The 26081-nt window shown below is 42.5% G+C and overlaps 1 protein-coding gene across 2 annotated transcripts in view; it reads left to right on the top strand.

Annotated features, from left to right (window-relative positions):
• The window catches only part of ABCA1 (ATP binding cassette subfamily A member 1), a 92658-nt gene that overhangs the window by 24294 nt on the left and 42283 nt on the right, over positions 1-26081 (top strand). For both annotated transcript variants that reach the window (XM_021379420.1, XM_021379419.1), the window contains exons 5-7: positions 439-560; positions 19091-19212; positions 23386-23577. In XM_021379420.1, coding sequence (XP_021235095.1) covers positions 439-560; positions 19091-19212; positions 23386-23577 — 436 coding nt within the window. The remainder of the gene's footprint in view (positions 1-438; positions 561-19090; positions 19213-23385; positions 23578-26081) is intronic.

The following is a 26081-nucleotide window of genomic DNA, read 5'->3' as shown; positions in this document are numbered from 1 at the left end:
TATGGTCAGCACTGTTACACCCTGACTTGTTTGCTGAATTTGAACTGTCAGGCCAGCTAAACTTGATGTGGAACAAAAGGTGCCTGCAACCTGGAAAAACACTTGAAAAGGGGCAAGGGCATTTTTAAATTACTGAGCTTCTAAGTGGAAGTGGTTCATAAGCAACAGGAGGCCCTCTTCATCCCAGTCTGAACTGCTTTCAAATGCTTGGAGGTTACCAGCCTAATTTGGTTTGACCCTGCTTTAGCAGCCATCTTTTATTAGGCTCCTTAATTTTCCCAGAAGTCATCACCAAAGAAAGGGTTCATTGTAACAGAGAGAGCAGTGGCATAACTGAAAGGGCTGAAGCTTGAAACTGGGACATGAAATGTTGTCTGTGGGTACTGGCTTACAGAGCTGATGACTGCTGGTTGTTTGTTTTCCCATCTCTTCCACCAGAGTTTCCCGCCTGTTTTCAGATGCCAAGAGGTTACTCTTGTACAGCCAACAGGACACCAGCATAAAGGATATCCAGAAAGTCTTGGGAAAACTGCGGAAACTGGGAAACTCCTCTGGCTTAGGTAATGGCATGGTGAAAATAGCCACTTAGATCTGATATTTCTTGTCTGGTTAATTCTGCACATGTGTATATTTGGCACCTCTGCCCATGACAGGGAGGTGATTGGAATTAGATAATCTTTAAGGTCCCCTCCAACCTAAGTCATTCTATGATTTCTGAAATGTACAAAAACAGAAAGGTGCATGCTTATCAATGGTTGCTCATCAAACTCTTTCCAGTCCCACAGAAGTAACTTCAGCCTCTTCAAGCCAGAGCTTTGTGTGCTCTTTAGATTCTTCTGTGGAAGAGAAGAGATGCCAAGAATAGCAGCTATTTGGGGTGTGATATTACAATTCTAAAACCATTGAAGTGAGTTAAAATGCTTACTTTCTTAACGGACTTTAAGTAGTGGGTGCTTTTGGAAAACAACTAGTTACTTTACTGTTTTTGTCAGAGAAGCAACAAACTCATTATAGCTGGAATCTGCCCCTTTTCTCCATAAGCTGCCTAAGTTGCTGAGGGAGGGAAAATAAGGAGAAGCTGATGCTGGCTTACAGTTTACAAACTGAAAGCTGACTATTATCATTGTCAGATGACAATTGAATCTTCATTTCCCTTCTTGGTTTTTAGTTTCCTTGTGACTAGTTGGAGTAGGATACTTTATTATGTGATGTTGTCCAACAGGATTTTGAATTATAAACTCAAAAGAAAGTGTTTTGTCTTGAAGGTTCTTACTGCCCTATTTGTCTTAAAAACTGAAGATCCTTGTGTTTTTAGCTGATGTAGGAAGGTCTGGCATGCTTTCCTGTCCATCCAAATGAAAAAGTGGCTAGTGTGAGATCATACAGAAAGCTTGCAGCAGAACTGGGACTTGCAACATCCTTAGCCAATCTTGGGGAATGTGGCAGGTCTCTCATTATTGCCAAGCCTCTCTGACATGGCATTGTGCTAGAATTTTGGGGGGTACTCTTCTCAAAGTTTATTTCTCTTGGCTACTTTGTTCCTGCTGCATGCTTCTTTCAGAAGCAATAGAAAGTAATGGTTTAGGAAGAAATCCTTAGAAAGCAGAGAGCACAGCCACTGAGTGCTTTCACTATAGTGAACGCAGTTAGTGGTATTTTAGTGTTTTGTGCAAGTTGTCCCTGATTTTACAATTGTAATGCTCTTTTCATCCGAGCATGACTCATGCTCCATGAAGGAAGATACCTGGTGAGCTGTGAATAGTTTCATGTGTTTAATGCGATCTGGGCATGCTTATATACTTACATACTTAGAAGACTGAGGTTGCATTTTTGTTTTTTCTTGTGTTTCTCAGTACCTTGTGGGTCACCTTGAAATAGTCTGTCTAGTTACTGACAGTTTGCCAGGTGGATGCTGACTTTACACAGACAGCTGTGTAAAGGCTTTGTCGTGGATCAGCAACCCTCCTCTCTCCCCTTCAGGGCTGTGCAGAATCCTGATGTTGATCAGATATGCAGGTGTTGGTGCGAGCTACTGTCTTTCTTTCAGCATTAGTTGATGTTTATCCTTATGCGTAAGGGACATACTTCATAGCTGGGCTCAGTGTCTGTAGTGCCAGACAGCACCAAAATTCTTTTACCCCATTTTGTGGGTAGGAGAGGGTATGTGGTGAACCCTCTGCACAGGGATGAACCTGAACACAAATAATAATGAACACAGCCAAAATCAGCTACAATGACTGTATTCCCAAAGAGAGATTGAAAACAGTTTAAAAGGAACTCATCAAACCCTAGGTTTATCTCCGTGGTGTTCTGGGAACAAGCCCTGCCTGTGGGAGCAGCAGACATCACCAATGTCTGCATTGCTGTCTGTTAACTCTAGTTAACGGAGTCAAGTTAACTCTACCTAGGATAGCGGTGTTATGTATTGAAACATGCAGTGAACATCAGATACAGATATTTGTAAGAACACAATTGAATCTGTAAGATGAAGCTCTCATTTCTGGGAAGGCTTGAGTGGGAGGAGTGATTCCAAGAAACATTTTGCACGGGGAGTATTGTGCAGGAGAAAAGTCAGAATGCCTGTGTTTCTTTATACTATGAAGACTAGTGGACTGATTGCAAAAAAAAAAAAAAACAAAACAAAAAACAAGTGTCTGACAAGTCATCAAAGATCCTGTTACTGTAATAAAGTATTTAAAATGTGTAGTTAAAAAATCATATATCAAGCCTCTGTGTCATTAGAATGACAGACTGTCCATTGTTGGTATGGCTTGTAGGGAACAAAGCTTGTTTGTCCTTCTTGTGATATGCTCATTTACAAAGCCTCCAGCCTGGAGGTCCCTTCTGCCCACTCTTAGGCTGGCTGGTTCATTCTCTGACAGCATGCATAAGACAGCATCCTCTAATCTTACAAGTGTTAGTATTTATCCTTAGCAATGCTTAGATCCCTGTGCAGTGAAGAGAGCTGCAGATAAACTGTTCTGCAGCTCTTGACAGAGGTGTGAGGAGCAGCTTAAATCCCTTCCTCTCTGAGATATTTCCCCCACTAAGCAAAACCTAAGCAGGCAGGAATGGTGAATGTTAGATGTGAGCATGCTTCCAAAACTGAAGAGATGCCCAAGTAAATACAAGCCTCTTGGTGTACAGGAATAAGGCTCTTTTGCCCACCTTTGTACAGTCATTTCCTGCAATTAGTAGGAGGGATGATTACCTGATGAGTTAATCATTTTAAAAAAAAGCTGTAATACCTCATTCATTCCAGCTCTAGCCTGGACCTGAAGCATCTTGAACCACTGATGCATACAAGTATAGCTTTGCAGCTTCCTAGTGAGAGTAACTGTATGCTCCCTACCTTGTGATAGGGGCTCACCTGCAGTCTCTGCAGCTCCCTCTTCCTCTTCTAGGTTGGTTTGATGTCCATCTTCCACACGCTTCCATTGCTGCTTGAGGCTTTGAAAAAAGCTTCAAGATCACCACGTAGGCAGAGCCTACATGTCTCTACTTCACTGAGATGTTTGAATTGATTAAGAGAGCATTCATCAAAGTCCTTTGACTTCAAACTTGTTTTCAAAAACAACTTTCACAAACTAATATCCAAACTAGGACTGTTGGTGTTCTACCTAAAATGAAGCACATTCTGAACCCTGAGGAAGGGATGCTTGCTTAAGATATCATGGCACTTACACAGGTGCCAGGAATTCAAGAGTCTTGGTTAAAGACACAAGGTAGGACCCAGAGATTTTGATAGGGAGTGCTTTGCACTCATGCCAGCAGGCTTTGAGTCTCTGTTTCTTGGTGAGAAGAGAGGAGATCCCTCAGAACAGGGCTGATCTTCCAGGAGCCAAAGAAATGGCTTCTGCTCCTTGCTGCTACTTCTAGCTCCAGAGCTCTTCAGTTGAGAGGGGAGGGTGTGCCCAGTGGGAAGCGGCCCATCCTCTATGTACAACACCTTTTCTAGCCAGGAGAAAACACTATCCAGTGATGAGAGGGACTTCTGCACTGGCAGCTGTCATGCTGCACGGACACTGCTGTTCGTGGCTGCTTTTAGCAAGCCATGAAATCTGCATGGATGCACACACATACCACAGCACAATCGATTTTGCAGGCAGATGCCAATGCCCTCTCCTTGCCAGAGTTTGTTAAATCTCTGTCCAACAATGTCACCAAGGTCTTCACCATACATATGATAAGGCAGATTGCAAATCAGAGGAGGGAGTCAAAGACCTTGGTGACTGCTCTTCCAAGAACATGACACGGCTGCTGGGATTGCATCCTACCATAGGCTTGGTGCACTGGCTTTGTAACTGGCCTCAGCACTGTTTCAGTGGAGGATGAAGTGTTACAAGAAGTAAGCATTCCTTCTGTTCTGGAAGATGGAGGTGCAACTTATTTTTGGCTCTGAGACATCCATTCTTTTTATCCTCCTCCCTACAAGGATTCCAAATGTTTTGCTCTGCAATGCCATGGGATAACAAAAATCAAAAGGTAAAATTAAAGGCATCTTCTCTGGCTGTTGCTAACAGTTACACGTAAGAGCCAGTTTTGCTGGTGTTTACTTCATTGCTCTTAGTTTTCAGTGATCCCCTGAAACCAACTCAACTAAACAAAAAGGGAGCAATGAAATAGGCAGAGAGAAACAAACATCACCTAAGAAATTGCATCAGATCTTAGGCTGTTATTTTACACGTGCCCTCCCTTTCCTGGTTGTTTGCTAGATTACTATCACCTGCAGTGCAGGAGAAACATCAGCTGGGTGGCAACATTATGCTGGTGTTGTACCTTGATGGCTCTAAGTCCTGTACAGACAAATGCACAGGCTGATGGGTCTGCAGGAGGTCCGGTCAGGGCTAATGGTGCTACTTTTATTTCAACAGGTAAAGAATGATGAAGGGCTTGGGCTGAACAGTGGCCTTGGGAGAGGTTTTCTGGTGGCATGTGACCTGCTGTACGATTATTAGGGTACTCAGGGAAACAGGATGTTCTGCGTTATCTACTGGATGACTTGGAGGTGGTAGATAATTCCCTCTTTAGTGTCTTCTCCCTAAGAAAAATAACTCCACACCCTCAAGCTAAACATTTGAATCCATTCTTACACCTGCTCACATCTCCCTAATTAAGCAAGTTTCCTCCCTGATTTATCTGGAAGGATCCTAGCAAAAACCAGGCAGGCTAGAATGAGAACTAGCAAACCATACGTCTAGGTGGCTTTCGTGCCCGGAAACACCAGTGGTTGCGTGATGGCATTCCTGGTGTCTCACAGTATAGCTTGTAAATACACGACTTGGTGCTCTGATACTGTGCACTACAGTGGCACGTGGATCCTTGCCTTTCCTTTAGGCTGGGGAAATGCCACCAAAAACACTGCCCTGTGGTAACAGTGGAGCAATTGTGACTCTCAGAGATGTTCCAGGGAAGCCAGTTGTTGAGCATGATTTAATTTTAATGTGTTTTCAGAATGTGTTACTTTACCCTCAGCAGAATACCCACAGAGGTTTTTGGCAGTCTCTGGGCTGCTCCCACCTCTTAGCCTAAGGCATGCAGCCAGCAAGGGGAGCCCAGGACTGTGTGAAAACAGACCTAATTCTGCTTTGTTCAGATGCAGTCTGTCAGGATGGAGCACATAGAAGAAGCTGCCAGCACTGGGTACTCAAATTGTTCTGTCATGGGCTGTGCTGATTAGCTAGAAGACTCAGGTGTGTGCAGCAGTTTTCCCACATTTGCTTCCTTACCTTTTTCTTCACATCACTGAGTCTCTGAGCAGGCACAGATGTGAGTGTCCTTAGTTGTTTTTTTTTCCTTCCCTGAGGTGAGTTGGAATTGTGCAGGCAACTGTGAATCTGGCAGAAAAACCTTTTCAAAACGCTATTGGAAGAGCAGTTGAAATCCCTTACTACAGGTAGTGAGCAAAGTCCATGTCAATCCATAGGGTTTCTTTTTTCTGCGCTCAACTCCAGCGGGTAGGCTGGCAGTCAAGAGAGGTACCAAGACTGAGAAGACTTCTTACAGCATTATTCATCCCAAATTTTGTGTTCTGCAGTTAGCTATGCAACTTTTTGTTAGTGATATGGCATGGTATTTGCTGAACTACATGTTGGCTCGCTTATCACTTCCACTGAAGTCTGCTTGTGCTTTCCTTAATATTTTGAAGGTGAAGGCAAGATTAAAGTAATAAAATAATTCTGGTGGAGGTTTAGGTACAAAGGTCTGCTGTACTATTAAACCTTTTATCCAGAGAATCATACTGGCTTCCTACATGAACTTTCAGAGACTTCTATTGGTAACATCACTATTGTGACATGACTGTGCTTACAGGTTGGGATGGGTAACCAGATACAGCGTAATATGCGTTGCCGCCTTGTGGTTCTGCACAACTGGGCTTTGTTGCCTGTTTTCAGCCTGAACTTCCCTTCTGCTGAGATGTTATTAAAGTGAGAGGCATAAATTCATTCCAGCTTGCTAGCTGGAATACACAGAGTATCTGTGTGTGAGTGTAAGAAGGAAATAATGAAGTACCTTTGAAAGTGGCATTCAGAACACCTGATCAGCACTGCATTATATCTGGCCTTGCTGTAGCATTTGCACTGTAAGTGATGAACTTAAGCAAAACATGTCAGAATCCTGTGAGAGAAGACAGCGTTCCATGTGAAAAACATGCAAAGAGAATCACAAGGGTGTCAACATTGGTCTGCATTGACAGAGGGCTGACCGGGCATTTTGGTTACTTTAAGGCTTGCTGTCCTGATGGTGCCAGCTAATAATTTGACTGCAGTGTAACCACCAGCGCCCATAGTTACAGTTTGCCACACTGCTTCTACCACAGACTAAAAAAGTTTTTTTTTTTTTAAATCATTGTACCTTAAAGGCACTGTGCTAATCTCAATATTAATTTGTATATAGAGAGACACTATGATAAAGAAAACCAGAGTTGCTTACTGTGCTTATCACAGCATATTTGGTATCAGCTGCAGAAGCAGGACAGCGTGAGGGTTTTGGGTGGTTTCTTCAGTCACCTAAAACTCTCCTGAGTCTCATTTTTCAACGCTGACTGTTATCCAGAACCAGCAAATAAAGTCCAGTATTAAATAAACAGTTGCGCCTTTTATGCTCTCCTATTATCTCACTCTTATTATATGCGACCTTATCAACAAAGCTTCTTAATAAAAGTATTATGTTACTGAAAATGCATTCTCAGTGTTAACTACACTTTGTGTTTATTTTCTCCATTCTCCATCTGAGAATTTTTGGGTTTGTTCTCAGTGACTCCTAATCTCAGTAAACTGCCTAATTTGTGGATGCTTGTGTTTGGTTTATCTAAGACACAAACTGAGGTTGGATGAGAGAAGGGTTAACAAAGTGCTAATAACAAACACAGTATGAAAGCAGTCCCTTGAGTTCAGCTATTCTCAAGGCGTTTCTGTAGGTTCTGTCGTGAAAGTGGCTATCAGGAAGTTGCCACAGCTGAGAAAAGCCCCATCCTTCTCAGTATCTCACTTGGTACTGGGGCTGGTGTGTAATTTTCACCTGACCTACTGTATCTCTGAAGTTAATATTGAGTTCTGAAGCCTGTTCAGGTAATAATACATTTAATTTTCAATGTACATTGCAAACATTTATTACCCAATTCTACAGTATCCCTATGAGTTAAATAAATAAACAGCTGCCAGGGAAGTGGAGTCCTCCTTTTGCAAGACAGTAGCATGTGACATAGTTTTGAATGTAGTCAAGAAGCAATAAAGGATGATGGCTTTGAAGTATTGTTGATGTTGAATCAAGGTTCTTTTTTTTTTTTTTAATCCAAGCAACATTGCTGCTTGACCAATTTCTTTGAAAAGCCATTAAAAAATCAATTTTTGTGGGCTGCCTTTCATGGGGAATGCATGCTGTTTGATTTACTTATTCTTATTGTAGAATAAGTGATGTCAGTGTCCAGATTCGGGCTAAAATCAAACGTCACGTTCTACCTCTAGCTGCTAAACTTCTTTGTTGCTTTAACAAACAGCAGCATTCTTTGCCTCCACTCCTATCTTTCTTAGTGTTGCTACATATTATTAGGCAGTGGTTGCCTTCTTTGAGAGATGAATTTCTAGTTCAGGTTATGTTTTCTGCTTGTATCACACTTTGCAAGTTACTTGTTCACAAAGTTGGGAAAATCCTTTGAAATGGAGTGGAAATGCTGCAGAGTACGACCATGTTACACATTTTTATTTATTAACTGACTTCTAGTAATTAACTGAGCTTGTTAAAACTGAGTATTGCTTGTGCCTCTATGGAGAGAGATTCTTGGCTGATGAAAAATTAGTGGAACGTGGCTCCACTGCAGGTTTTGCTCTGCTTTTTTCATGCTGACTTGGCATTACTGAGGTTCATGTGAAGGATATTTGGGCTGATCTGTGACATGTTTCCTCTACAAACAGCCAATGTTTCTTCCCCTTTTTGTTCAGCTGAATTTTAAGGATGGTGCAATAAAAGACCCACTTTTAAGGAATTTAAACATCCTTTCCTGTTGGTTTCTTAGCTTTACTGCTCTTCTAAAAAGGTAACTTTCTAGAGGCAAATACTGCTTGAGAGTTAGATTTCTGTTGACACTGGTAGAAGTTTGCATGAGTACAGTCAGTACAATCAGAACTTACCAAGCATAACCAGTTACGCCTCAAGACCTTGCTTCCTTGCAGTTCTCTCTGTATTTTAGCACATGCCCCTTAAACCTAGTTTGACCATATCTGAGGCTGACTGAACACACACGTACCAGAAGTGGATTTGCTGATGGGGCAAAGATAGCTTATGGTAAAGATACCAACATCTGAATCTGAATGCTTATTCTGATTTGTGCCAGCCAGCTGCTTAGCAAAGAACCAGCTGTTGTCTAAACAATGAAATGGCACTTCAGAACATTAAAAAAAAAAAAAAAAAAAAAAAAATACAAAACCCTTTGTCACTTGAGTCAAGGTGTGTACAGAAAAGAAAGGTGTCCCAATAGTTGTAGTACAGGTGCAGATGTGTGGCAAGATCAGCAGCCATCAGGTCTTTCTGCTCACCTCTGCTTTTGCCCTTCTCTGTTCACACTGCCCGCTGCCCAGCTGGTTGGGAAAACATAAACTGGTAGCGCTGTAAAGCCAGGGAACAGAAATGAAGACAATGGATCTATTCTTTAAGCCCACAGTTATCTTCAGCTATGAAGTCTGCTTCCTTCCTTTTCACGTTATTTTGTATTGGTAACTGGAGAAAGTCAAAAGAAGGATTTTATCATGATGTCCATATAAGTAATGCCCAAGTTTCCTTCATCAGAACACGCTTTTTCTTCCTCTTCTCTGGGCAGGTCATAGATTCTGAAGTATATAGGATCATGTTCCTAAAGCTACAAGTGGCACTGCTCTTTGCTATGCTTACTTGTGACGTTCTTGTCCTTAGCATGAAGCAGGTGGCAGCAATGCTACTCCAAGATACATTTTAAGTAGGCAAGATAGCAATACTGAGAGGAAGGAATGGTCAGTATACATTCAGTTCAGAATGACACTAAATTGAAGGATGAGCTCCTCAGACTACCCAAGCAAAGCCTTTTCTGAGCTTGCTGGTGTAAATAGCAACGCAGCGTAGCACTTCAGATACAATAGATGTGATCTCTGGCCAACGCTTTGGTGTGTGAATTTATGCAGCCCACTTCCACTGTGCATCTGCTTTTCAAACCATGGTTCTCAAAGTTTGAGATAGTTAACTATTTTGAAATGCTGTTGCTCAGCAGTCTTGATTTATATTAGTGAAGGGGCTGAATGGTTGCAAAGGTTTCCCTAAATTTGTAAGAGAACATATTTTCTTGTTTCAGTGCTGAAGCTTGATTTTTTTTTTTTTTCCTTTGGACATGAACCTTAAAAGCAAAACTGAGCTACATTGTGGATAACTTTCCAACATTCATCTAAACTGAAACGCAGGGAACAATCACGAGTGTCTGGGATCTTTTAGACATAGATACATGTTCAGAATACGTAGATGGTGTTCCTGCTTAAATTATTTGGGCTATGGTGATTGGCTGATGCTTGTAATTCTTCAGTGTTTTGGCTGCCTTTTGGATTGATTTGACCCTGGGAAGCAGCTTGTTCTGGAGCTGGCTTTTGCTGTTGTATACTAGATGAGGAGCGTGAGGACTTGGCCCTCAGTCTAGAAGTGATGCTTCTTTATGACAGTAGGGAAAACAAGATGCGCTGTGATCTGCTAACTGCAGCCTTGGTATCGTGTTAAGCCAGATGTGAGCTGAGTTCCCCGAATCTGTTCTGAGAGCAAGGAAGGGAGCTGTGGCAGGATGAAGCTTCACACTTGGAGAAGGTGTGGCTTTTTTCTTTTTTCTTACAGCGCAAAGCCAAGCAGTGGGAGTGCAGGACAGTCAGACTGCTTTGATCCTGGGCAGCTCTTCCTGTTGCTTTGCTTAGAGTTCACAAGTACACATACTGGTTTTGTGAGGAAAGTCTTTCAAATTGCACACCTGGTGCTGGGCTGCTGCTGTTTGGAGTAACAAAACAGGTGGTTCTGCCTGCTTCAGAGCTTTGAAGCTATTCTCATGCAGGTATTTTCTGTCTGCATTTGAGCAGCAGTCTTCCCAGATGCTTGCTCATGTATCCAGCTCATGAAAATCTTTCCACTATTAGTAATGGTCATTTGATTAAAATGTCCAGTCCTGCTCTTTCCTATGACTTGAATTTCCACTGAGTTTTAGGTCACTTGCCTAAGTATAAGCAACGCCGGACTGGGTTCTTGTTGGTCACAGCTCGTACTTCCACTTAGATCTGTGATTTTTAGTAGCATGGTTTCATGCCATGCATTCTCACAGCGGTGTTTGCCATTGGTATATTGTTTTTTTTTTTTTTTGGCTGGATATGACTGTGGTATTTGTTCTCCAGTCTGTATTTATTGATTTTTAATGTATTTTACTGTGGCTCTGAGTTGATGTTTCAGAGTACCCAAAATCTGCATGTTATCTAGGGTGTAATGTTCCTAATGCAGTCAAAATCCAAATCTTATTTTTAGCAACAAACTCTTACCTTCTGGCTCTTTAGAAGCACTTCTCTGGCATTGCAAAGTATGTATTTTTTACTTCTGAGCGGGATTTGACAGTCGGAAACCTTCCCTACTGCCTGGAACAGGTTTTGTATACCACTCTTGAAAATGAATTTGTTGTAATAATGAAGTATCATATCTGATCAGATCTGAGATCGGTCATCAGGGTGGTTGACAAGTCAGTTCATGGGTTGGGAGATGTGCAGCTTATCCTCATTTTGTGAAAAGTAGCAAGAGAATTTTCAACCCATTATAAGTGACACGTGATTTGGAGCTCTGCTCAGAATTTGCTTCTGAAAACAGTGAATGTATCTGACTTTTCTTAAAGCCTGCTTCATTTGTTGTACTGTTTGAAGCCCAAGTAGTTGTGGTTTTTTTGTTTTTTGTTTTTGTTTTTTTTTTCAATAGGCAAACTGTATTTCACAGTTGTCTGTGCTGATAACAGTATTTGGCTTGCAGCAGGGCGGTAGGCGAAAATATCTTTTCTGTGGTGTTATGTAAGACCTGGGGAGTGTGGGAGTTGGTGAGCATCCCTTCCTAGAAGCTCTGGAGGCTGCATTTGTTCACGGAACTGCTGCTGAGCACCATGTGGCTTTCACTTCTGGCTTGTGCCTGTGCTTGTTGATGGAGAGACTTTCTGTTGCCGTGTTTGTCACACAGGAGGAGACTCTGATGGCATTTGGGACTTCAGGTAGTACCTGAGCAAAGATACAGCCTTGTGTTTCCTCCTGACTTTCCATACAGGTTTGAAGTGGGATCTCAGCTACCTTGAACTATCTCTGCATTCTTGAAGCCAGCATGCCCTGAGTAAAGGTTAACTGATCTCTTGTACGTGCACCAGTACAAAGTGTCAGCTGTGCTTTCTATCAGAGTGGTTGTGCTGGCTGTTGTTTTTAAAGCCCCTCTAAGCAGAAGTGATGGCTTAAAGGGGAATGGAGTTGGCTCCAGAGCCTGCAGGCCCAAGTTGCATGCCTGCCTCCCAGAACTTCTCTTAATATGCAGCAGCGTTTTGTCCAGTGTTTACATTTGGCTCATGGTGAGCAAAGCAGCAGCCTTCTGCTGAAGGTGCCAGTGGTGGCCTGAAAGAGTGCTGTGTCAGGAACTCCTGATCAGAAAGTTCAACAAATCAAAAGGTCTTCCTGCCCACATCTTCCAATTCCCTGTTCACTGTATCACTGTTTCTCCTCCTGATCGTTTTCTAAACTCTGTGGCTCTTTTACCACACCATAAAGATGAGCTTGAAATCTCTCCTTTGTACCAGAGATAGACGCGTTATTCTGCTGCTACAGCATTTGCACTTGTCTGTTGAAACTATGATGATGACAGTAAAATAGCATGACTGGTGAACCTGAGGCAAGGTGAACCTCTGGCAGGGGGAACCACTCTGGTATGCCTACTTGTGGCTATCCAAGCACAAGCACTTAGTTCTCCATACTTCACTGTTAATTTCCAGCACAACAAGCAGGAAGGACAAGAGAAGTGAGCCCTCTACAGTGATGGGCAGGAAAGCAAGGACGTGTGGCACAGTGCGTACCTTTATTCCAGGAGACATTCTAGCTGCTGGAGATGGACAGCAGGCTGCCACCTCTCCATGCACTTCACCAGGGGAATTTGACATAACAGAAACATCAAAAGTACAGACTGTAGTTAAATGAATGCTCTCTTGGGTGTCATCTAATGTCTCCACAGACAGCACTGTTATGTTTCTGATGGGCAAGGCAGAGAACTGTAGCCTACTGTGAAAACACATCAAGCTATGGCTGCAGAGGGAACAGCGCTTTGATTGCAAGGAAATTAGACTTGTGTTTTCACATGAGCAGATCCTGCACAACAGGCCTGCTGAGCTGCTTGATTTCTCGTCAACAAATCAGGGCACAGCCTTCTAACTTGTTCAGAGGGCAGTTTTAGCTCTTGTCAGTATCAGTAGGTATACAGGCAGTTCTGAGAGCTATTCCTGCAACACAGGGTGAAAAGTGTCTGCTGGAAAAGGAAAATTAAACCATAGTAACTGGTTAAAAAAAAGTGTGTGTGTGTGTGTATATATATATACCATATGTCACTTGATCATGCTTTCCAGATGTGTTGCTTGAAGCTAGTATTAAGGGGGTGGATGAAGATTTGCGACCTTGCCAAAGCCCAACAGTGGGTCATCTGGAAGGTCTACTTTTCACAGTGGGCTGTTGGCTCAGTAGGATATAATACTGTAACAGACTCCTTTAGTAGGAGATCATGTTTCCTTAGAAAGAGCGTCAATTCACGAGTCATTCAGGTTTCAGTTACATTGTTATTTTGTTCAAAAGCTTCTTTTTGGGGGAAGAAGCCTCAGATGCTTCTGGTCCATAAATGAGTGGTGAGTAATGAGTGTGAAAACCAGATGAGGCATATAAGTGCAACTGTCACTTATTTTCTAAGGAATATTTCCCATATTTTCTACTGAAAAATTAACACAAAATTGCAAAGTGACTTAATTCCACATTGGCACTTAGTTTGTCTGCTCTGGTCCTGTGCCTATGAGAAATTGCTAAATGTTAAGGCAGCTCTCTAGCTGGAGTCCTCACGGTTGTTATGTGTGCAACTTGTAAATGCTTTCAGCTGTGGAAGCTGAGACCAGCTCTTGGTCCATTAGTAAACCATTCACGCACTTGTGTCTTGCAAAAGCATCTGTTGCTGTGGGTATGACTGGTGAACAAGCTCTGCCCTGGGTGAATCAGGCCTCTGTGACCAGGGAGCCTTGACATTTTGTCTTCTGGTCACACCAAGGCCCTGTGGAGCAGCAGCATGTGGGCTTGACAGGCAGGTATGGAAGTATGTGAATTATTGCCCTTGCATTAAAGCACTGAGGAGATGCTCTGCAGCTCTCTCTGTAGCAGTGCAGTTTTGTCCCAGCAGGAAACCAGGTACTGTGAATCTGAATCTACTTCACTCACTGGTTTCTTGAGTACTTACAGAAGCCTGCTGTCCCTAATAAAGCTGAAGCTTTGGATGCCCCATCTTGTCTTAGTGTTTCATCTTGCAGTGATACTTTTATGCTACTGTTACAAAAATGATTGGATTGCCCAATTATCAATGTCTGTGTCTGTGATAAGAAATAAAGGGTCATAGTTTAACACAAGCTTCTCTGTTGTCTTGATTGTTGGGTGTAAGGAGCACAGGCTTAGCCAAAGGGTAACAGATCTGCTAACCACAATGGATACACAGCAAATATTGTAATTGTTTTCTGCCCTGAATATTCTGTAAGTAGGGACTGAGATCCCCTGAAGACAAATAGGCATGCTTGTAGATGAGACATGCTGCTATGCTTTCCCTTTAGTTCCTAAATTAAATGGCATGAATCCCCTTTTTCCTCTTCCTTCACCCAATTCCATATAGGGACTTACAGCCTCTGAAGCTGGGAAGTGAACAGTACATCTGACTATCAGATTGTTTTCACTTGGTTCAAGTCAGTTTTAAAAACCGGTTGAAAATCTGGTTTATTGTAGGTTATGGGCACAAACCCTTTGAGCACAAACCTTGCAAATTGAAGTCAGACCTGGTGAGCTTTGTACTCTCCAGCTCATTGAGAGATGTTGAAATAACATTTGTGTGCCTTTTATTTTTGGAATGCAGTGTTCAGGATATGAAAACTGTAGCCACAATTTCCGTGGGGTTTTGTTTTTCTACCCTATTGTTTCATTTTTAAAAGATACCACATCACTACATTTCTGAAGGAAGATATGAGCCCATTGTGCTTCCAAGAGAAGCAAGAAAGAATGGAAGTGACATTTAGGTGAACACTCCTGCTTTCTAACCTGTCTCCACTTTTTTTTTTTTTTTTTTTTTGGTCCCACTTGTCTGCAGATGTTCTCAGTATTGCTGGCAATAGTAGCTGTTTGCTGTGGGACTAGTCATGGTCATATTAGTACTAAGAGCAGCAATTTAAAACTGGTTCCTCATTTTGGGTTCTCTTGCTCTCTTCCACATAGATTGTGTTAAGAGCCTCTAAAAGTAGCTGGTGATGTGTTCCCAGGGCAAGGACAGTAAAAACCTCTGACTCTGGAGAACATGTGAACCATGGACACTTTCTTCACTGCACAGTCATTGCTTCAGTTCTGATCTGCAGGGACATTAGACTGTTTTACCCATGATGTTTCTCATGATCCCACATAGCAGTGACTTGCTATTAATTATAGTGAATATTTTTTGTTCTCCACTTTAACATAACCAGTAATGTAGCCATGTGTGGAGGTTCTGTTTTTCTTTTCCAGTTCATATAGATATTCTGAGCCCCCTTTTCTATTATTGTCATAATTATTCATTTCTCAAGCTAGAAATGACCAGCCTAGCTCTGTGCTTGGAAGTAAAGGTAGTGGTTGGGAAACTGTAAATCTTGAACTCAGCCCCCTGCATTCATTTGAAACAACTGGCTAGCCCTGTATTTCATGAAAACGGCATTTGTAAAATGCTGCCATGTGTGATTGTCTAATCCTGACCTGTGATTTCAGAGAGGAAGGGTGGTTTTGTGGTTAAGGCACAAGACCGCCAGCTCTGGAGACTTCTGCTGGAGACTTCCTTGCATGACTTAGGGAAGACTCTTCTCCCTGCCTTGCATGGGAAGTGGACTTCTGTCTTCCTGCTTGTTTCATGTGCATGGTGACTATCTCCTGTTTTGCTGCTGCACAGTACCCGAGTTGGAGGTAGGCAGAACAAAAGCATGTCAGTCCTACTGGTCCTGCTGGTATGGAGGTGCTACTTCATGATTTATAAGCACAGGCTTTGTTTGTTTTCTTTGCTGCCAGCTTTTCTTCTTTTGGGGTCAGGATTGCAATTACAAAAGTAGTCTATGGTAAATACCGTCTACCACACTATTTCTTCACTGTGAAACAGTGACATTGGTTGCCATCCCACCAAAGAGTCATGACAGTGGTTGACGTCAGATCTGACTGTGTTTGAGTGTGGTGGCTCAGTCTGACCTCAGTTTGTACCTACTTTTGTGCCTGGGGCTCATCTTGGTTTGTGGGACCTGGGGATCTTCATCAGGAGATCATACCATGTGGTGGTGGTGGTGGGGAGAGCCTGCAGGACTGGTTTTCTCTTGGAGGTGGTGAGAGGCTGGCCTTCAATGTCAGCAAAGCATGGGGGGATGTATTTCTGATGTGCCCCATGAATTGCTCTGTGTTGACTGGATTGCAGTAGCCAACCAGACCAGTGCTTTTTGTCAGTCTCAAGCGGGAGAGAAGGTGCATGAGTTAAGTCATGTTTGAGCTGACTTACTTTGCCTCACGTTTTTTGAGTAACTTGATGGCATGTCCCAGCTTTTATATCAGGAAACTATTACAGCAGTCGTCCTCTGATTGTGAAGTGTGTTTTTCTACTCCAAATGTTTGCTTATTAGGTAAGCTTGGTAGTAGCCTTCAAAAGACTTGTCTGTTTCTTTTGTTTACTATTTTTTTGTGTGGTTCTTTTAACTAATGCCCTTGTGTTTCCGTAGGCCCTAGTGGGTGAGCAACCTTGTGGGAGAATGGCTGTTTTCAAGAGGAAATCTCTGTTAACTCTCATAATTTTTAAATATCCAGAGCAGGAACTTAGACTGATGCCAGTGATTGTTGCTTTTGCATGGCCTTATGTGCAGGTCATTACGCATGCCTCCATGTCTGAGGTTGATTGCATGAGATACGGAGCTATGAGCGCTAGAAGTGGGATTGGACAGGGTGAGGGAGAAAAATGCACTCTGGAGAAGGCTGGCTGTTTGCTGTGGGTGGTGCAGCATGACCATGGTGTTGGGGTTTCGTCCCTTGGTCTTTCAGGGCTCCCACGTGTGGCCTCAGGAAGACAAGGGTTATGGCATGGGATCATGCCCCTCCAGCTGGAAGCTAAATATTATCCCACAAGCTGTTCTGGTAACTTCATGTGCTGGCAACTTTACGTTCTGTTCCCTTCATATTTTCTACCAAATGATGATGAAAACTCCTTCAGGCATTTGTAGAAGTTGCCTTAAAAGGCGGCTTTGATTTTCAGCAAATTGTAGTGCTGAACAAGTCTGAAAATACTTGGCATGATGAAAAGGAAAGGGAAAAATGCCTTGTTACCTCTGGATTGGTTAATTACAGCTGTGGAAGTTGGCAGGTCATTCCTCCCCATCATTATTATGGAGAGGCCAGAAGCAGTCGAGGTGCTGCTCATGTTGCTTTCCTGCAGCCACCTACTGCTTGATTTCACAGGGCAGGCTCAGCATCCCCGCTTTCCCCCCTTAAAAAGCAAACAACCAGCAGTGAGGGTATAGAAAAGTAGAAGGATAGTTGCTCAGCTACCTTTGTTTTTAAAGTGTATGGCCCCTTTAAGAGGAACATGAAAAAATGCTCCGATCAGGGACAGAGTAAATGAAAAAGCTTGCAAACATCTGATCTTTCCATGCCAGGGTGCTTTCAGCCAGCTACCCCTTTGTCCCAACAGTTTCTAAACTGCGGATGATCTCACAAAAAAAAATGAATAAGCTGCAGAAGAGTTCGGGGAGCTCAGTTCCCTTAGGAAACAGCCAAGGAATTGGTGCTGGGGATGATGTTTCTTTCAGCCTCAGCTGGGGAGCAGAAAGGATGCGGTATGCTACAGCAGCAGCTGGTTTCCTTGTGAGGTTGCTCTGCAGAGAGGGCGGGGGAGAGAGAAGCCTTCGTCCCAGAGTAACCTCTGCATAGTTGGAGGGTGGTGGTGGTGGCTGCTCACGCGGAACAAGAAGGCGACAGGGCGTTTGTAACTGGAGATGTGGACGAGGGAGCGATGACCGCCAGTAACCCCGCATGCTTTGTGTTGCCAGAGCTGAGGGCCTGGCTGCCTGCCTCCCTGCCCGGCCTGCTCCAGCCTGGGCCCTGGCAAGCAGCAGTGGCCTTGGCTCCATGGATAGCAGCCAGCTCCTCACAAGGGTTCTTCCCCAGGGTGGGTTTTCTTGTGGGTATTGCCAGCCCAGTGGAGCGAAAAGCACAGGAGGAGGGAAAAAATGTGGTGTGTAATGGCAGCTGATGTTCCTGCCAGAGGGGGCTGTCTGTGTGACTTCCATGTCAGGGCTTGCTCTCTGCTGCTGTTTGCCATGGGCTCTTGCCTCCTCTTCTTCCTCAAGCAGAAAAAGCAGCATGACACCCAGCTGGCAGGCTTGGCATCTTCTGGAGATCCGCACCCCAGTAAATCCCACGAGGCCTCCTCCCTCAGCTCTTCTGGCATAGCTGCTTTCCTCATCCCGGCTTATTTAACCATAGTGAAGAAAGGGCTGGCCTCTTGAAAGAAAGAAACAGCATGAGGGGCAGTTGCTTAAGCTCTAGGTTTGTGAACTTTAATATTGTACATGGATTATAACCTCCAGATGGCTCCCCTCTGCTGTGGGGGAGGTACAAATTTGTTTCAGAGCTTAAAGCTGCGATGCCAATGGCTTCAGAAGGTGAGGCTTTGGGGAAATAAAATGAAATAAGAAAGTGTTTGCAGAAATGCTGACAGAGTGTTTGTTTCTTAAATTTGCATTTAATTCTGTATCATCTGTTTTCTTTGTGTCTGAATATGTTAGACTGTGACATGTTTTATGGTGAAGTACAAATAATAGTTTTGTAGAGTGCATCTACTAGTTACTATTAGCATAATTAAGTACACGCTAGTAAATCCCTCCATGGTCCATGCACCAGCTGGGTCCTGTGTTCAGTAACGGTGCAGAGATTAAGAGAAATTCCGTCTTTGTACAAGGCTAACACTGGAGTAGGTTTCACCCCAGAGCAGGGGAGCAGCTTGGTCTGCTTTCTTGCTTCTGTTTCTGACCAATGTGCATGCAAATTGATCCTAAGTAGTAAACAAAATTGATCTTAAAAATTCCTTCTATATTTTTTTAGGTTGAGGCATCATAGTTTGACATCTCTGAAAACTACCATTCTTCAGAGCATTTGCAAGCAGCTCCTGTTTTCCTTGTGCTATTGTGTGTGTAATCCCCTCTCCCCTCTTTGTCAGCTTTTGCTTTTCCTGTCCAGCGCTCTCACGTTAATTTCCTTTTGGCTTTGCCCTGACTAAAATGTTGCTTTGTTTTGTCACCTTCCAGACTTGAAACTTCGGGATTTCCTGGTTGACAATGAGACATTCTCAGACTTTCTCCATCACAATGTGTCCATGCCATCTTCTGCAGTAGAGGAGCTACTGGATGCAGAGGTCAATCTCCGAAAGGTAATGAGCACTTTCAGCCACTATTATAATGGTTAGTATATTGGTTGTTTAACTGTCGTGCTGACATCCACGGTGCAGGACCTCTCTGTGCTAAGTGTAGTACAAACACAGAGAAAAATGTAATCCCCATTTCTCTCCTCCTCCTCCTCCTCACCCTCAATTTACTGTCTTATTTTTTGTAAGTTGTAGAAGGACTCTGAGACCCACACGGAAGCATTTTGATCAGTGTTAGAAAGTAGCCTCATATCCTTCAGGCTAAGTGGAATTTCTCCTTTCCCATTTCTTTTTTTTTTAGTTAGTTTTTTTTTTTTTTTAACCAATGACACATGAATTACGTTGCTAGTGCTGTTGGAACTGTTATTCTTTGATTAGAAATAAAAAAGGGGTGGTTGTTGCTGAGCATGGACTGGAGTATGGTTTGTGTGCCACTCCGCCATGGATTCCTGTGCAGGAGAGGGAAGCATGTTTTTTGCTCTGTGACCAACTCTTCAAGAAAGACAATAAACCTGGATGTTGTGTAGTACACGTGATCTCACTTGAAACTCTTTTGTTCCCACGACTGCCCTTGTAGACATAGGCTGCTGTGACTGGGCTGGAGGCCCTGTCTTAAGATTGCTGTCTGTCATTGTCAAGCTCAGAACATGTTTTTTACTAGGCTGGATGAACTGGTCCACCTGTTGCAGTATCCTTTCTGCTGCAGAAATCAGATCTGGTTGCTTCAGGCTTCAAAGGAAGACCTGTGGTCCTCTTAAGTCAGTGTGACTGGAGAAGGAGCAGGAAATCCATCTACTCTGCTTGCCAGCTCCAGATGAGATCTCTTCTTTCAAGTGGAATGATAAAAGTTCTTTCAAACTTCGTTTTCGTGTAGTTACAGATGATGCCCCCCTTGCACATATTGTATCATTCTTCAGTGACTTCTGTCAAGCCATCTGTTTCAGTGCAGTTTGACAACTAAACCTACAAGTTAAAGATAAGTTGTACTGAGAAAAGTGGAAAAAAATCTTACCTGTTTCAAATAACAGGTTTTGTTTTATTTGAAACAAATTTGCTTGAAATCTGTACTAAATTAAAACATGCTATGGATGGTTCTGGAAAAGAGTGACCAAAAGAGCTGAACTGGTTATGTACTCATTCTCCTTCAAGTGATGAAAGGTAGACAAATTTTTGAGCAGGCAAAAATGCTTGTTCTGATCTTGCACCCCATGACTACCATATTTTGATTGTGCTAGCATTGGGAAAGCCAACAACAGAAGAAAAGTCTCAATCCACATAAAATATCTGAGTGGTGGTGAAGAAGTAATCAGTTGGCTATTTTTTAATTGGGAGTTTTGTCCTTGTTGGTCAAGCTATCTTGTGCAGATTCTGCCAGTACACTAGGAGGGATGTCAGCAGGAATTAATCCAGGCACCTGGGTAGAAAGCTGTAGAAGACAGCAAAAGGCTACCAAATCTTGCTTTAAGTACTTTCTAATACAGGTAACAGCTGAAATGCACAGCTCTCTCTTCTTGTTGGATAACTTTCTGAGTCGCAAAATGCACATACTCGATTTATTGGAGACTGGGGATGGGGATCTGACTTCACAATTGAGCTGCATAGTGATTGCAATATTGATAGAAAATAACTTGGTCTCTGTATAAATGGATAACATAAATTCATAAAAATGGCCACAGCCTTCTCCAAATGCACATGTTGCTTCCTGGGGCAGAGAAGCTCAACCTCAGGTTGACAGTGGCAGGTGTGCCCAGAAGGTTATGAGATTTGGAAGGAACCCAGAGCAGTGATGGGCAGGCAGCTATGTGTTCAAGCCTTGGATGCTGCCATTGTGTGGGCACATCTAGACAGCTGCATACACTGTCTGGCATGCCTCTCCATTTCATTCAGCAGAGACAATCCCGGGAGGGGATGATGTGACTTTTTAGCCTATAGCAATCACCTGTTACTTCTTTCTCAGAAACAGACTTGGTATTTTTGGAACCTTTAGGAGAGTTAACCTACCATTCATAAAGTATTTGCCTACTGAATGCACCACAGCTTCAGATGGCTTAAAACTGTTGCAAAGAATTGGCTTGGTGAGATCGGGTGTTTTAGGGTGGGACGAGGGAGCAGGGCCTTTGTGTTAGGACCATGTGCTGTGAATGGGCTGTATTTGCAAAGAGCATCTTTTATCCAGAAGAGTTTGAAATTCCATCTGAACATGAGAATGTATTTCCTTGAGAGTGGCAGAGTACTGGAACAGGCTGCCCAGAGAGGTTACGGAATCTTCTTCTCTGGAGATATTCAGAACCCACCTGAATGTTTTCCTGTGTGACCTACTGTAGGGAACCTGCTTTAGCAGGGAGTTGGAGAAGATGATCTCCAGAGGTCCTTTCCATCCCCTACCATTTTATAATTCTGTAAAATCTAAATGAAAAAGATGAACAGTCACTGAGGATGGTAGAAGGATTTGTTCATCCTCATTTTGGCCTCAGGTTGTGCTGGGGGAGATTCATATTGGACAGTAGGAAAAAATTCTCTGAAAAAATGAGCAGGTGCTGGAACAGGCTCTGAAACAGGCTGGCCAGGGAGTGCTGGAGTCACCGTCCTTGGAGGTGTTCAAGAAACATTTAGATGTGGTACTGACGGACACGATTTGGTGGGAAATATTGGATGGTTGGACTGGATGATCATGGCAGTCTTTTCCAACCTTGGTGATTCTATGATTCAGTGATTTTTTGAGTGAACACTAAGACACATTGGTTTTCTGTATATCCACTCAGGGAAGCTGTTTTTCACTGAGCCCACATCTCCTGAAACTCATTCCAGTTCCATAGGAATATCCTTTGTTGAGCATGATTATGAGGTGATATTGGTAATGCTGGCATAAAAAAAAAATCTATTTCAAAAGGCTAGTCATCTTGATGCAGGAACTATTCTGTTTATTCACCCCAGTGTACAGCATAGAAACATCCTATTTTTGGCATCTGGATGCAGACTAAAGTTAAAAGTTTGCATAAGTGTTGCATTAGAAATTCCAATCTCATCTGCTTGTTTTCTGAACATAGTGCACTTTTTTTCTCCTGGATTGTTGATGCCCTTTTTGGTTTTGAAAGACAAGAAAATTCTCAGACTTAACCAGCATGATTCAGGAACTGTTAACTCTTCTGGGATGTAAATCAATTATCTTTATTTGTTGCTGGAGGTTGGGCAATTCATGTTGGGTGTTACAAAAGAACAGAAGATATGAACCATAAAGCTGTTGTTCACAGTGTGTTCACAATGAAATTGTTAACTCCATCTAGCCCCAAGACAAGCAAATAATCTTTTCAAAATAAGATTCCAGATTTTCCCTGTGTTTATCATCTCTATGAAGTGAGCACCTGTTTGCTAGGTACTTATTTTTTTGTTCAGCAAACCCAGATGCTGTACTGAGCTTAGCAAAGAAATAGACTTGGCTACCAGGTCTGAAAGGTAATCATGATCATTCAGAACAATTTAATGTGTTTTCTTCACAAACAAGGTGATTCCTTGTGGATGAGTAAACCTTATCCACTAGCAAACCATCACTTTAAGTAAAAATATGCCTATAAAAGAAGACTCTAAGGTCTTATCTCTTGTTTGTTGCAGTCTCTAAGATAATTCTTATTTCACTAGTAGATTATCTGTCCCAAAACATTGCAAGATGTATCAGAGCTACAGAAGAAGGTGATCCTGATCCTGACCCCACAGAAAATGTGGATGGCATATATATAACTAAGGAGTTGGGGACATAGGTCTGTTGCCCTTCACATATATTTGCCAGACTTGTGTCTTGTCACAAGCTTTTTTTTTGTGCCTGTGGCTCACTTCCCAGAAGACTAAAGATTGGGAAATGCATGTAGCCTTGGTTGGAGAAGATGACTGCTGTGCAGGACAGGATTACTGCTGCTCTGTGCATGTGTGCAGGAAAGTGGTGAGAGACCTGCCTTCCCCAGGAGTTTTTCCCATGTACTCTAAAGGAAAACATGTTTTTCTTGGAATTTAGAGTTGCGTATAGGCCAGGGTCTTGCAACTTGTAGAGAAAAATGCCCTCTTCCCTCTATCTGGAACTGTTATGAAGGAACTGTGATGAACGGTTTGTTCTGTAGAGGTGATAACCAGCTTTGTGCTATGAATCTTGCACATGGGGAGACTTATATGATTTTCTTGCTTTTCTAGGTCATAATGTCTGGTTACCGAATGCAACTACAAGATCTCTGCAATAGCTCAGCGCTGTCTGAATTTCTTACAATCCACAATCACTCAGTGGCCATGGACTCTGAGGCCTTCCTTTGCACCTTACCAAAGGAAACACTCCATGCAGCCGAGCTAGCCTTCCATGCTAACCTGAATCCTTTGAAGCCCCTTCAGGTGAGTCCGCTGGTCACACTTGTGAGAAGCAGTCATTGACATTGTGACATTTTCAAGGGGTTTCAATCTGGGAATTTATCCCTGTATTTTCAGAGTGAATAGTTTATTGGCATTGAGAAAGAAATGTAGTCTTTAGCACTGAAGCTTGAACGATGTCTTTTCTTCCTGCCCTTTCTGTTGCAGTGTTACCTGCATAGTGTAAATGCATGTAGACTATATTTAATTTGTCAAGAGGAAAATACTTGTGTAGTAACATTCAAATGCTTGGTTGTTGCTGTGTTTCGCTCAAGTGTAGTATCTCAGCTGAAGTGACCCAAGATGTTAGACCAATTCATGCTGAGTACTAAAAACTCAGCTCTGCAATTACCAATGGGCCCTTAAGTGCCAAAGTTCTAGCCAGTAGCAGGCCACAACCTCTGAGCAAGTTTAATTCATACAAAGTGTCAACTTTTAAAGGGTCTGTTTGAAAGGTTGAACAACTGAAAGGATTTTGGAGCAATTGCTACAAAACTCATTGAACTTCAAGAAAATGCATCATTTACAGGGTATTTGGAGTTTGGAGCAAACTTAGCTGTTTATCCAAAAAACAGAAGTGATGCCTTATTATAGGTCCACAATATCTGGATAAAAGCAAAGTTTTTAGAAGTTAGTGCTGGAAGTATCAGAGAGAAGGGAGCACAGAACCCACTCTGAAACAAACACTCTCTTGTCTGTACTGGGAGAAATAAACTTTAGCTGTGTGAGTTTTCCAGGTATGACGAGCCTTTCAGGTCAGAAGGTCATGTACCACTTGTTTGGCTTTGTCCCCTGTCAGGGGAGGATCATTAACAAGTACTGGAATCATGTTACTGATCAGTGCAGTACACAGTGGGCAGTTACTTCTCTCTGCAGCTTGTTTTCTGTTTTCCGTATGCCCTTCATCCACATTTGTTCTTTCCTTCTGGAAGATCAATCTAATCATAAGCATTAAGGGATGGGGTAACCATACTGTAATTGTTCCTTTAACAAAAATGAGCTATTTTGAAAATGAATGGCTATAAGCAATTTCTTATGTACAGTTACGCGTATACGTGTGCATTTACTTTAAATTATGCAGAGACGCTAGATTTTTGGGAGCTGAGTGGAATGAAAGTTGCGAGCTAGTACCAGTCAGCACTGGTGTTCTGGGCCCTCTGGAGACCGAGCATTGCTTTTCTCATTTTTGAAAGTCTTTACAATTTAGCCAACAGAAGCAGATAGTGAGCATATCTATGTCTCTGTTGGTACTTCTGTATTGTTTACTGCTGAAAGAAAACAGTTACAAGCCACTGTGATTGTATCACTTAGCAACAGCAGAGTAGATAAAGATGATACGTGAAAATTTGGGTGACTTCTGAGAAGCTAGTTCATGATCTTGGCTCCACAAAAGCCCAAGTCATTAAGTCCAGCAGTAAATTGTACACCATCTTGTAAAGGTCCTTACTTTTCTTCAGGGAAGTCTAACAGGCTAGTAAAATCTACTGTAATGCCTTAGTGGGTGAAATAAAACCAACAGGCTTCAATATGGCCAGGCAAAATGGTGAAATCTACTGTAATGCCTTAGTGGGTGAAATAAAACCAACAGGCTTCAATATGGCCAGGCAAAATGAATAAAACAACATAAGGATCATGTCAACACATTTGAAACTTAGTGGCTTTAAAGGCTAAAAAAAATGCCTTGACCTGCAGTAACATCTTGGAACAAAGAGAGGACTTTCTGTTCTTAAACAAAGAAGGCTTTTGATTAATAGATAATCATTAAAGGCACTGGGCGTCAAATCTTGGACAAGCATGCACCCTATCCACTACAGAGCCTTCAAACCAAAGTAGCAAGTTGATTATCCTAGAGATTTGTTTTTAATTTTTTGCTTAATCTCTTTGATGTTAGTAAGTAAAAGCAAGGACCAAGTGAGATGTGGGTACAACAGAAATTTAGAGGCTAGTTTTTGGCTTATGTGATGAGACCTGATCTGTACTGGTTTTTGAAGAGTCAGACAAAAAGCATCTTAAAATAATAGGTTGATACAATTGGGGTGAAAGGGACTTTAAACAACATGGAGAAATTCTATAAATGCATCACTGAGGTCTTCAACAGTAACGTGGAATTTTTTGCCACTCAAATGTCTGGAAAGTAGAGTAGCTGTGGTTTCTTGAGTACTGCATCCAGAAGATGCAAGCCAGAATCCACTTCTTTGTTCCTGCTCCTGTACATTCCTCTTTGCTGTTCTCTCTGCAAGGCCATGCAGTAAATTGCATTAGGGAATCGATCTGGATTATAACTGACTAACATGATTGTGTGGTTACACAAACATTTGTACTGAAGGATGAAGCAAGGGTTGGTACAAGACTGGGAACCCAGTAGCCAGGGTATGTATATGGGGGTTCAGGCCACTGTGTCAGTGTCTGCTTCTGCCATCCTTAAGTGTTTTGTGCACTTGCAGCCTGAGGGAGAAATAAGTGTTCATGTAACTCACAGCAAGACAGTA

This window comes from Numida meleagris, chromosome Z (genome assembly GCF_002078875.1).
Source record: "Numida meleagris isolate 19003 breed g44 Domestic line chromosome Z, NumMel1.0, whole genome shotgun sequence".
Taxonomy (NCBI): domain Eukaryota; kingdom Metazoa; phylum Chordata; class Aves; order Galliformes; family Numididae; genus Numida; species Numida meleagris.
This window is presented reverse-complemented; position numbering and strand designations above follow the sequence as displayed.